Consider the following 13,018-nt stretch of genomic DNA (forward strand, 5'->3'; position numbering starts at 1 on the left):
TCTGGGAAGCGCTTTGAGCTGTCCTCCCAACTTGAAAGGTGCTATATCAGTCGAGGTGAGAGAGTGATTAAGGTGATGGACTGTTGATCCATTGTTCTATAAAGAGTAAGATACAGAGTATGGGTAAAGGGCAGGTATAAGGAGTAAGCTTACAGGGATATGGGAGATACGGCAATCAGATAAGGAAACTAATTATTTTGTTTGTGGCAAATTTGATTTGGACAAAAAATTGGCCAAGACGCATCACATTAAAAAGAGAGAATCTCATTTTTTTTTAAATCATTAATGATTCCAAGCATAATAAAACTGAAATCTACATTCCATATTGGATCCTTTGGTTGCAAGCGTAGCTGCAGTGGGTACAGCTCGTAATCATATGTTCATAAATATATTATAAATATTCAATTATTTAAAAAATCCTCTTTTCAGTTCAAAGGACGATTTAATATAATGTGATAATAGTCCATAAATGTAGGTCACACGTTGACTCTTTTCCTGGGTTTGGTTTCTGGCTGTAGGAGCTGCAGACCAGTATCTTGGCATTGGCCACTAAAATCTTGGCTGGATGTGACGAGGTGCTTGAAAAACTCCAACAGGTCACCACGTCAGTGATTAACAGTGAAATGGCCGACAAAGAGCACAGGTCAGTATTGCTAACTTTCTTCCCTGTTGGTTTATCTACGGATTCTGGGTTATTCCGTCCATCTTGCTGTGAGAATTCATATCCATTACCCAGCAGTACACTGATGCTGTGTGTGCGTGAGAATCCAGACCAGTCCTCTTCGGTAATCGAGGTTATTGGAGTGGACTGTATTCATTTGGCACTGGCAGTATTCATCGACATTTGCTCAAAAGATTCACATCGTTCTCTGTCCTCAGAATATCCATATCATCTTATTAGGATGTGCAGACCCTTCACAGCCGCTGAAGGACGTAATCCGATTTGTACAATTGCAGAACTTGTCAATACTTCAGTTTAAGTGAGCGTGACACTTTATGAGCCGGACACGTGTAACAATCTTTATATTGGAAGCAGTGTTTGAGGACTGTCCCTCTGTCTGGGTTTATTGTGACTCAGCTGAACGTTATTTAATATAATAATTTTTCCTGCAGCAGATCTGACAGGCAGGCTTGCTAATTGAGAGCGCCCTCTGGTGGAGCGCCTCCTGACTTGTAACGTGTCTGTCTGGAGTTCAAGCCAATAGGATAAAATAAATAAAATAGAGTAGAATAGGGGTTTAGGATGGGAACAGAGAGGGAGGCATTGGATTGGATTCTGGAATTCGTCCTGGGTGACTGAGTGTGGTTAATGACCTTTTCTTGATGCAGCGTTCTTCTGTTCATTATGATCAGCCTGAACGTAACCTGTGTTGTGTTTTTCACTGAAGGTTAAAGGGCTTGGAGCAGATCACCAAGGCCACGATGCTGGGCCATCTGTTGCCAGTATTGCTCACCTCCCTGATGCACCCGAATCTGCAGACACTGACCATGGCGGACGCTCTCATGCCCCAGCTCGTGCAACTTGTCCTCTACACCAGCCAGGTATGGCCATTTACAGAGATACCTTGTACCCTTGTGAAGAGCTTTAAGGCATTTTGAAGTTGCATATGCTGGATCAAGCGCGAGGAGTGGAGCCCTGTAGGGTAGGGGTTAGCGCACTTGCCTCACATGCAAGTTAACCTGGGGCGGTCAGGTGGGAGACATGGAACAGGCCAGAGCCTGCTGAGTGGAGGGAATGGATAGGTCAGTGAGGAGTTAGCAGATCACAGAGGTAGGGAGGAGCAAGGCCGTGGATGGCTTTGAAGGCGAGGACAAGGATTTTAAACTCTACCCTCTGGGGGTTGGGGAGCCAGTGGAGGATGTGGGGGGTGACAGGGTCACCGAGCTTGGTGCGAGATAACCCAAGCTGCTGCTCATCTTGTCCTGTTCTCTGGCACAGACGGCCTTGCTGTTGAAGACCCAGGCTCCGGTGTTTGGAGACGTGGGAGACGATTCCTCCAGGTGGCCGGAGCACAGCCAGAAGGGGAAGCTGCTCTCGCTGGACGACAGGTGATGGGAGTTCCTTGACCCGGTTGTGTCCAGCAGCGTTCCAATTCACTCCACACATTTTAGTCTGTGAGAAACATTCTTTTAAACCGAAATTAAAAAGAAAATGCTTTGACAAAACTAATGATGTTTATGAGTTTTCAGCTTTAGTGAGTTGATCCTTACCAAAATTTGTTTAGGTGAGAATTCCAGTTTGGATGAATTGACTGTGTTGAAAGACAATTACCTGTAGCTTTACAGGGACTAACGAGAACCACTGAGGCAATGTAACCTGCAGGAGAATCCCAGTTATATCACACTTCGCTATAATGTGGATTTGCCTACGAGGCAGGTGCTCTGGGGATCTGCAGCCATGTGTGTCCATGTTATACAATGGCCGACTATCAGGTCATTAGGTCACCACCCATGTCACTCCTGCTCAGCTTTGCAGGAAGTGTCCTCTGCACTGACCTGATCATCTGAAAGTTAGCTATTTTTTAGCACAGGAAGCCAGCCAGAATTCTAGGTGTGACCTCACTTGTCGTGTGATAAGTGCATCACAATGTGGAAGCATCAATTGATCAAGCACATTATAAAGCTCCATAAAGTATGGAGCCCTCCCTCCCACTTAACTACCATGTTATAATGAGGTTCTGCTGTAATAACTATTGCTACTTGTACCCATTTACCGTGCACCCTCCTGTTTGAGATCTATAATATGGATCCATTGTTATAGGTGAGGAATGTTATCAGGTTTTCTCTTTTTTTTAAACCTTGTATGTTTAGCAACCAGCCGACGCGTGGGGGGTTAAAAAAAAATCTGGCCAGTTGCCGGGATAGTCATTGGCGCCATGTGCTACAAGACAAGATGCCCAACTTCCGAGTCACTTCCTGTTTGCATAGAGGAAGTGACGTTGATAGGAGCCTGATGTCCTGGAAGTCAGCTAATTTAGCACGATACGCAGGAAATGAGCAGGCGGCTGTGCTCGTGGGCAATGAACAGAGTTCCCATGCTATAAATGAACTGCTATAGTGAAGCACCTCACAGCAGGGTTACACTATAATTGCTCAGTTGTAATTTCTAATTTGTGTTTCTAAATATATTTCAGTTGCCTCTGCACGTGCTTTCTGCTCTACACATTTGCGACAGACAGTACATGTGCGAATTTGTGTGTGTGTGTGTCTGGATGCCACTCCAATCCCACTATAGTAATCTGAATTGCATGCTTTGTGTTAGGAGTTGCCGTATATTGGAGGAGAAGGAAGAACCTGGCTTTCTGACTGGCTTGAAGATCCCTGCCCCATGGGCTGCTGGTAAGACAGTGGAAACTGTCCATCCCGTGAGAGACAACTACAAGTTCAAGGAGACTGTGCACATCCCGGGTGCTCGGTGTCTGTACCTGAGGTTCGACACTCGATGCTCCTCCCAGTACGACTATGACAAGGTAAATAGGGGGCCAGAACCTTGTAACCCGTCCCTTCTTTGGTTGGGTTACCTTTTGAGGTAATGACCTTCGAGGTGATGCTATGATTTCGCATTCCCACAGTCTGCTGATTTATTAATTAATGCTGAACTGAACCATGCTGAACAATGGTGTCTTAACAACTACCTCTGGACTTGTTCTCTCTGCAGCTGGTGATCTATGCCGGTCCCAACACCAACAGTAGAAAAGTAGCAGAGTACGGAGGGAATACACTGGGCTATGGTAGTCGTAGTGTCCTGGGAACTGGCTGGCCTAAAGACTTGGTCAAGGTAATTAATTAGGCTGTGTCTTTGATTCCTACCCACTGAACACAGTATGTGGATGCACCAACCTCTGTTTCCTTTAAGCATCGAGGTTGGTTTCCTTACAATAGTTTTTTTAAGACTTTTGTTTTCTTTCAGAGAATGCATTGAGTTAAGTTTTATTATCCTGTATGTATATCATATGCTGGAATGGGGGAGTAGAGAGCTGATCTAAGAACGAGCACAAAAGCAACGAGGAGCAAATAGTGGAAGTTAAGAGCTTGTGAGGTACTGCTTTTAACCTGCTAAAGCTCATTCTAGGTATGTGGACTTCTCACCATGTATTCATGCCTGCTTCTCTTGGCATCCGTGTATTGTTCCTGTAAAGCAGCTTGCTAATAATGTATGCCTGACATTAGAAATTTACAGACTGTCATGTTTAATTGGTGTGAAAGCTTTATTATAGGAGACTTGATATTTGGGATGAACCATGCACCATTTTAAAGAGCTTGGTTATACTGAGGCTGTGATCATGTACGCACTTAACCATGAGGGAAAACAGAGCTAGTTATAATGGATGAGACTAAATCGCTGAAAGTCGTTGTGTGTTGAGATTTTACTTGCTTTTTTCATTAAATAACTGGAGGTGGGAGGTTGCTATGGGTTTGACGTGTGGCATGGATTTACATGGGGATGTGAATGTGTATTTTCAGAATTTGTTCTCTTAGGCACAATTATCAGTTTGTGATGAGATGCTGCGTCCTCACTGAGCAGATATGATGTGAGGCAGGGGCGATTTGTGTGATTTGCAAATTGATTTCTGATTGGCGCCTCCTGCAGATAGCCGTCTGTATCTCACACTGACCTGCTGGCCCTCCACTTGGCATCAATTTCCTCCCGAGTACCAGGAACCACCTTTAGAAGCTGTGAAGCTTCACAGGATTTGGGAATGAAAATAGCACAAGTCCAGCAGGTTGGATTGAGACACATTGGGATACCTGCTGGATTCACTTTTAAGTGTCTCACAAGTGCTCTACACTTCACCTCATTAAACGTCCCTTGTCTCAAACACCCGCAGAAGGATAGATTTTAGATATCCCCATGTTGAACCTGATCATGCTGGATTCTTGACATTATTTTCTCTGTCCTTTTAATACAATATAATCCTCACATCTGATACAACGCCTTTGACATCACAAGGACACCTCGAAGCATTTTGCCGGATATACTATAAAGTGTATTTTGTAGGCAAATGTGGCAGTCAGTTTGCACACAGCAATGAATCTACAAAGCCTTGAAGTGAATGGTCAATTTTATTCGGAGTATTGTTGGCCTGGACACTGGGAGAAACTCCCTTCTCTTTTATGAAGAGCTGGCCATGATTGTCAGTCACTTAAGACAAATTATACTGATTTATTATAGCAAGAAGAGTTTATTGCAAGAATTGCCTTTTCTGCCTTGTAAATGTGTCAAAGCGGAAATGATTACAAACCGATGCAGGGGCAATGTTATATTTACAGTCTTAAATAACTCTCTGGGACTGACTGTTGTAGTTATTAATACTTTCCCCTCTGAATTTGATTGATACCCAGTTTGATGGGAGTACTCTCTCCTCTGTACTGTTTGTGAAGGTCCCGAGTCAAAGAAGTATTAAGCTGCCCTGTGGCTGCAGATCGACAGTTGACTGCAAACAGTTTGACAGCTCGCCTGTCTCCCTTAGGTCACAACGGCGGCTGGCTGGTCTGGGTAATGGAAATGTCAGTGTTAAATGACTTGGAGGAGCGCTTGTGTTCAATCGTGATGCATTTTGGGTTCAGAGAAGAATAAGATTAGCTCAGCAATAAAAAAACGATTTCTTTTTCACAAGGAGCGAGTGGGGAAAAACCCTGGGGAAAATGTTCCAAATCTGCAAATCCTGATGTGCTTCATCTTGCTCCCACCCACTTCAATTTCCGCAGTTCTCCCCCTCCTCTATCTCATTTCTTGTGATGTTTTGATGGTGGGGGGAGGGAAAGCAGCCGTAAATGGAGTAGGTGCTTTTCCATTTACTGATGGGTTTGCTATATTGCACTGCTCTGTAACGAGCAGCAGTCGATGAACATAATTTTAGTCATTGGACTTCACTGTTTCAAATACGCCCTCCAATCTAGCCCTTAATATGGGTTTGAATGGCTGCCCAGTACACTATACATTGACGTGCAAAGCCTTTTTCAATCTTCATGCTGTTTTTTTCTCGACATGAACCACCCAGTCCTTTTATTAATCTTCCGCTGGCTCCTCATACCCGTTAATGTTGTTCCTTTTTTAAGCGTTTATCCAATTCTCTCTTAAACAAATTTGCTTCAGTTTGGGGTTGTGGCAAAAGATTCTACATTCCAACTAACTTCTGCAGAAAGATTTTTTTCTTCTCGTCTCTCCTTTTTTTTTAAATGGAGCCTAAATTTCTGCATTGAGTATTTAACGATGGTTGTTATCCCAATGCCCTTTCACGGTGAAAACCATCAGAAGAGCCAAGTGAATGCGGGTGCGATGCTAGTTACCTCCCCTTCCCTCCACCCCTCCCCACCCCCAAATCCATTGCATTTCATGAGCTATTTAACCAGTCTCGTTCAAATGGATCATTAAAACCAGTCGTTGCTTCCATTAGGTGGAGGGGGACACCGTGACTTTCTCTTTCGAGATGAGGAGTGGACGAGAGCACAACACGCCTGACAAAGCCATGTGGGGGTTCGGGTGTACAGTTCGAGCCCAGGTAAAGGCACTGATGCACAGAGAGGGTTTCGGATCAATCAGGATTCAGCGATCTATGTATCTGTTAAAAGATATTGCCTGTTGCTGCAGGTTCAACTATTCATGATATAAGTACAACAACTTGAATTTATATAACACCCTTCGCCCCAGACAGCGTCTTGGCGCGCTTAAATAGTGACCGTTTATAATAATAATAATCCTTGCATTTGATATAGCACCTTATCGTGTCTTCAAAGCGCTTCACAGAATATACTGTAAAGTGAATTGACTGTATATTTGTGGGCAAAACGTTTGAGTGAAGATTTAGGTTTGTAGGGGACTGGAATCAAAACAAGTGAGCTAGATTGGCTGAATGGTCTTTACTTGCTACTTTGTACTCGTACAGTGTACAAGTTGCTCAGGGATAATCTCTCTGGCTATGACAGCTTTTTGTACTCCTGTAGGACTCAGTGTTAAGCTTTTAAATCTTTGAATCCCTTTGACTATTTGGTTGTTTTGCAGGAGTCCTCCGAGGATGTGTCTGGCGGGCTGCCCTTCCTGGCTGACCTTGCCTTAGGTCTGTCTGTGCTCGCCTGCTCCATGTTACGAATCCTTTACAGTGGACCTGAAATGACCAAAGAAGAGGAAGCTTGTCAGGAACTGCTCCGATCCAAACTACTACAGCGGCAAGTGTTCCCCTACTTTTTATTTTAAGGTTACAAATCCTTGCCACAAACTTTCCCCTCTCAACCACTGCAATCGGCTCCAACGCATATCCTTTGCTCTTCTGTTCTACTCTTCGCTTCTCAGTGCCATTGTCATTCCATTGGTGACTGCCTTCAGACAGCACAGAAGGAGGCCATTCGGCCCATCGTGCCCATGCAAGGCTCTTGGAAAGAGCTATCCAATTAGTCCCACTCTCCCGCTCTTTCCCCATAACCTTGCATTTTTTTTTTCTTTTCAAGTATTTATCCAATTCCCTTTTGAAAGTTATCATGCAATCTGCTTCCACCAGCCTTTCGGGCAGTACATTCCAGACCGTAGCAACTCAATACTCCATAGTCCTGTGAAAAGAAATTGCAGCTGAAAGTGTAAAAGTAATTTGATGGCTACTGATACCTATCTATCTTGGAAAACAGTATTGATTTTTTTTTCTTCTTTGGGCTTTCAGTAACATGCTGACAATAAATAGATTCCTGGGTCTTCGAGTGAGGTTTGACGTTTATAGTAATAAATCTCTTTGCTGCCGACAGTTGCCAGTGGCAGGTGGAAGCCAATGGCGCGTTGTCTCCTGCCCTGACTCCAAGCCCCTCGCCTCTGCCGTTAACCATTGACGAGGACCGGGAGTTCACCTATCCCTGCGACGCACTGGCACCTCCGGCTCCAGTCACCGGCCATTACTTCGAACTGCCGAGAATCCGACTGCCTCCTGGAATCATGGGGAAACTCCGGGAAATATCTGGGAGAGCCCGACCTCAATTTAGACCGAGTATTAAGTAAGTGGATGTTTTGATCGTCAGTAAGAAGGAAAAGGGCCATAGGGGTCTGGAGAAATTGTGTGTAAACTTTAAATTTTATTACACTCTTGAGAAGTAATGAAACTGTTGTGTATCATTGCATTGACAAAATCCCTTCAAATGCTTATGCCCCACATATAGAGCGACCAAAATTATTTTTTTGAGAGGGATTATTACTCCCGGAAAGCGATCCGCCAATCGATTATAGGAAGACCACACAGTAACCACTCTGCCCTCTCGGCGCAGAGAACAACAGCTACGTATAATGATTCCGACCCAAACCCATTGCAAACTAGTCCAGTCATTGCAAAGTTATAGAACCAGAGTCTGTGGATTTCAGTGACGCTTTCTCACCTTTTGTTCCAGGGAAGTGATTCAGCCAGATGTAATGGAGGAGATGGTGGTGTCTTGCGTGATTAAGCACTTGAACCTGATTGATGCGCTACAGTCCCTGATCAACTTCCAGTACCGAGAGGAGCACCTGGAGGAGTACGACCTGCTCTGCAAAATAATGGGCGAGACCTTCAAAAAGCTCAATGCTATGGAAAGGCAACTGCAGGTACGCCCAGCTTGTGGGGAAAGTAACCGAGTGGTTCTGGCTGGAGGGAGTGATGGGAGGGGACCTTATCCTAGCGAAACATCACAAAACACTTCACAGTAATTATTATCATCATTGTTTGAAAACCAATGCATTTACACGGTTAAATGATAATAATACTTGCATTTGATATAGCGCCTTATCACGCCTTCGACACATCTCAAAGAGCTTCACAGAATAGACTGTAAAGTGAGTTGACTGCATATTTTGTGGGCAAAACCCACAACCTTCCGACCTAAAGGCGAGAGTGTTCACTAAACTACGCCAACCTACTTTCTCAGCCCTGCTCAGTCGCACACAGGCTTTCTTTCTCTTCCCTGCCTGGGTGGTCTTCCACTCGCTATATTCTGTTCTGTTGATTTCCTTCAGAGTGTAGCAGAGCTGGAACAGAAGTGGCAGAACGAGGTTGAAGACGGCCAGCAAGGCAAGATGGAAAACAACGTGCCTTTCTTCCACGACTATCACTTCAACGAGGTGAGCAGCCGAACTCAGAAGCGGTTACTGTAACGCTTCCCACATCCGGTGGCCAGGGTCTGAGGTCCGGGGGTGCCAGAGACCGGGTTCTTCCCAAAGGAATGCTGTGACACTCCTTCGTTTCCATGTATTTGCAGAATAAAATCAAAGAGTTAGAGCTGCTCTGCTCCCTGAAGGAAGTGCTGTTCGACTCCAACGACTTGGAAAATATGGTGCTTTTGTTAAGGTTAGATTCTTACACTAGAGCTTGATTCAGTCCCAGCTGCTCATGCAGCTTATTAAGCTTTGGCTCAGTATTAGTTTGATGACAGTGATGCTTTACATTTAAAGCACTCTTGTGCTGTGTACCTATGTTGAACTGCAATTTTGCTGTGTCCGCAGGGAGAAGTTTGGCCAAGAAATCAACTCTCTGCTGCCCAAGTCTTCACATTGTTTACCAAAGACCAAAGCTTTGGTGAGAAGCCTGATGAACCGGGCTGAGCTGCTACTGCATGTTACCATCGCAGCACAGTCTGGCCTGACCAGGAGCATTTCAGGAACCCCAGCTGACACGCCAGGTACTGGCATGGAGTGTGCGTGTGGGGTGGGGGGGGGTGTGAAGTTTGTCTGTTATTAAACACGTGCCAATGTTACAGAACCATAGAAATAATTATAATAGTAATCCTTGCATTTGATGTAGCGGTTTGTTGAGACGTTCTCCAAAGCGCTTCACAGAATATATTGTAAGGTTGAGTGATTGTGTATTTTGTGGGAAAAATTTGCAGGTGTTTGATTGAACTCAAAAAAGCTATTTTCCACAACCCTTTGAACGAGTGCAAACTCATCCCAACTAGTGCAAAGCAGCTCTCTGAATGGACATGACGGTGTGCAGGAACCCTGTCACAAAAGCTGGCACCTCTGATAATTTGCTTCTTTTGCCAGCGTGTAAATCTGCCTCGGAAACCAAGGTGATTTCGCACACTGTCCGCCAGCCCGTGTTTCTGCGCAGCATGTCAGCACCCTCTGACCTGGAAATGATTGGAAATCAGGACTTGGAATTCACCAGAGCCAATCAGAGGTAATCCAATATAACAACAACTATAACAACTTTCACCTGGAGCACTTCAATATATTCATAACCGAGCAACATAGGAAATATCAACCATTTCGGATCCGAACATCTGAACCATAGAACATCTGAAACATAAACTCTCCTCACCCAGGGTTATGCGTGCGGAGCTATTCCCTGCCGAAATCCATCATAATAATAATAATCCTTGCGTTTTTTGATATAGCGCCTCATGTCGTCGAAACGTTTCAAAGCGCTTCGCAGAATACACTGTAAAGTGAATGGCCCGTAATTTGTGGGCGAAACACAGGGCGGGGGAAACGAGGAGAGAGTATGGCTTTGAGAGTGCAGCTTATTGAGCAAAAAAAAACAAATTTCAAAGGACCCTCGTAATATCTAGCGGAATCCTTCGACTAAGGCAAGTCACGCTGAGACAGTAGCCTTGCATTGAATGTCTTAAGAGTTCATTTGTTTTTCCACCAGGAGGCGGCACGGAAACAGCCATCGGAGCAGCTCCTTCACTCTCCTCCAGTCACTTGCGATCGAGGACAGTCGCGACAAGCCAACGTACAGCTTGCTGTTGGGGCAGCTTTTCGCTTTCATTGGGACCAACCCCGATCAGGCTGTAGGTTTTGAGAGTTTTATAATCGGAAGCAAGCAGTTCGTGGACGTTGCGGGGGGTGGGGGTGAAGAGGTATAAAAGCAACGTGTTGTCCGCCTTCTCTTTGCAGGTGTCGAGCAGCAGTTTCCTCCTGGCGGCGCAGACGCGGTGGAGACGCGGGAACACCAGGAAGCAAGCCCTGGTGCACATGCGGGAGCTCCTGACTGCAGCCGTCCGGGTGGGCGGTGTCACACACCTGGTGGGGCCAGTGACCACCGTCCTACAGGGTGGGCCAAGGTGAGAGGCACAGAGCAGTGACGGCCACAAATCCTGCACCGAGATGCACGCTAGTTATTATTTATTATTATTATCCTTGCATTTGATATAGCGCTTTTCACGTCTTCTAGACGTCTCTAGAAGTTAATTGACTGTTTATTAGTTAGCTTCGGTGTTGCTGCTCTTCTGGATCAGAATGTTTGGGCTTGAGTCGTGTGTTGAGACTTTGCGCTCACAAAGTGCCGACCTTCCGTTGCAATACAGCAGGGAGTGCTGCGTTGTCGTAAGTGCCATGTTTCGGATGAGCCGTTAAAACTAAGCCCCTGCCGCTTTAAAGACCTGCACCCCTGTTGTTTCAGGATTGAAGAGCTGACGTGCGGTGGAATGGTGGAGCAGGTGCAGGAGGCTTTTGGCGAGACCATGACCTCTGTCGTTTCTCTTTGTGCCCGTTACCCTATAGCCTGTGCCAACAGCATTGGCCTTCTCTGTACCATTCCATACACCAGGTAGGAAGCAGGTGCTTATCATGGTAGCCAAGATGTCTTCAGACAAACTTTCTGTATTGAATGTCCTTTGTAGACTTTCAAACACCCTGGGTCATTGCTTCCTGTGCTTTTATGCACCAGGTGTTTGTTGAACTCGCAATCTAAATGACTTTTTGACAGGTGGGAGTTTGGATCTTGTGCTTCGGGTAATGAGTTGTGGCGAATGCACAGTGTAAACCTAATCTTGTAACAGCATGGCTGTCTTCATGTGAATTTAACTGTTTCACGTCTCAAAACGCCATTTCTTTTTGTTCACATCTATGAAAATGAATCTATTTTAATTTTAAGTCAATATTGTAAAACCCATGTGGCCAAAGAAAACGTTCTTTGAATAGAGAATCAATCTTAACTGGAGGGGGCAGGGCTCAGTGGCAAGTTATCTGGACTGGCAAGGTAGGCATATGTATAAATCCATAAATAAATGAGGCCGGGCTAACCAGAGCATGAGGACTCTTTGATCGTAGAAATAACAAATTAGCAGAGATTTAAGCCACAAATGTTCCATCGGGTGGGAGTTTTATTCCGTTCTACTGCCCCTTGAGGTGTATGTCTTTTCACTGCCCTCGTTGCTCTGTGTGTCGTGTGCGGTGTTTAGGAGCGAAGAGAAATGTCTGGTGCGGAGTGGCCTGGTGCAGCTGATGGACCGGCTGTGCAGCCTGAGCAGCCAAAGAGACAGCACCTCCAGCGAGAAGCAGACAAAGAAGCAGAAAGTAGCCACCATGGCCTGGGCTGCCTTCCAGGTGCTGGCTAACCGCTGCGTGGAGTGGGAGAAGGAAGAAGGTGAGAGAGGTTATATTAGAATAAAAAAACGAGAGAAACCATCTGAAAATCAGAGCGCTGAATAGTTCTTTAAGAGAAAAAAAAGTTTGGGGTCAGCGTTGGCATAGCGTGACTTAAGGAGCTCTGGTGATTCAGTGAGTAAAATCATATGTTTAGCAAGAGGTGGTTTGAGGAGAGCATTGTTTTTTTTTTTACACACCTCCTTTTCTCACAGTGTCGCCGACACCTGAAGAGAGCCTCCAAAGAAGGTTGAGGGGTGACCTGACAAAGGTCTCCAAAATGATGAGAGGTTTCGATAGTCAATCAAGGGAACTGATTTCCACTTGTCGAATCAGTGACTCAAAGGCATCAATTTAAGACAGTCGGCAAATGAGCAAATGACCTTCTCCCTATGTGAAAGGTTCTGGGTAAATTGCGGCATTCGTCATCAGTGCCGTCTTTAACCTATCGTGTTTAATATATTCTCCCCCAGGTGTGTCCTCGAACGCGGTGCATTCTGGGCTGGCCCGTCAGGTGTCGAGCCTGTTGACCAACCATCTGGCTCGGGCCACCGAATGCTGCGGGAACCAAGCTGCAGGGAACGATGCCCTACAGGATGTCCTCAGCCTCCTCAACGATCTGTCCAGGTAACAACGGTCATACATAGTGTTGTTAAATGTGCCCTAGCTCCCCAGATGATAAGCCCCCTTGCCACTGTT

General features: G+C 45.4%; 1 protein-coding gene across 1 annotated transcript in view; it reads left to right on the top strand.

Annotated features, from left to right (window-relative positions):
* Positions 1 to 13,018, top strand: part of LOC103184058 (probable E3 ubiquitin-protein ligase HECTD4) — a 91,750-nt gene that overhangs the window by 50,242 nt on the left and 28,490 nt on the right. The window contains 18 exon segments of the mRNA XM_042337386.1: positions 519 to 643; positions 1,389 to 1,542; positions 1,940 to 2,049; positions 3,263 to 3,470; positions 3,659 to 3,778; positions 6,399 to 6,503; positions 7,004 to 7,167; positions 7,735 to 7,977; positions 8,365 to 8,557; positions 8,966 to 9,070; positions 9,208 to 9,296; positions 9,452 to 9,627; positions 9,992 to 10,127; positions 10,602 to 10,743; positions 10,850 to 11,016; positions 11,355 to 11,501; positions 12,136 to 12,320; positions 12,793 to 12,946. Coding sequence (XP_042193320.1) covers positions 519 to 643; positions 1,389 to 1,542; positions 1,940 to 2,049; positions 3,263 to 3,470; positions 3,659 to 3,778; positions 6,399 to 6,503; positions 7,004 to 7,167; positions 7,735 to 7,977; positions 8,365 to 8,557; positions 8,966 to 9,070; positions 9,208 to 9,296; positions 9,452 to 9,627; positions 9,992 to 10,127; positions 10,602 to 10,743; positions 10,850 to 11,016; positions 11,355 to 11,501; positions 12,136 to 12,320; positions 12,793 to 12,946 — 2,723 coding nt within the window.

The sequence above is a fragment of the Callorhinchus milii genome, unplaced genomic scaffold (genome assembly GCF_018977255.1).
Source record: "Callorhinchus milii isolate IMCB2004 unplaced genomic scaffold, IMCB_Cmil_1.0 Scaffold8, whole genome shotgun sequence".
Lineage (NCBI taxonomy): Eukaryota > Metazoa > Chordata > Chondrichthyes > Chimaeriformes > Callorhinchidae > Callorhinchus > Callorhinchus milii.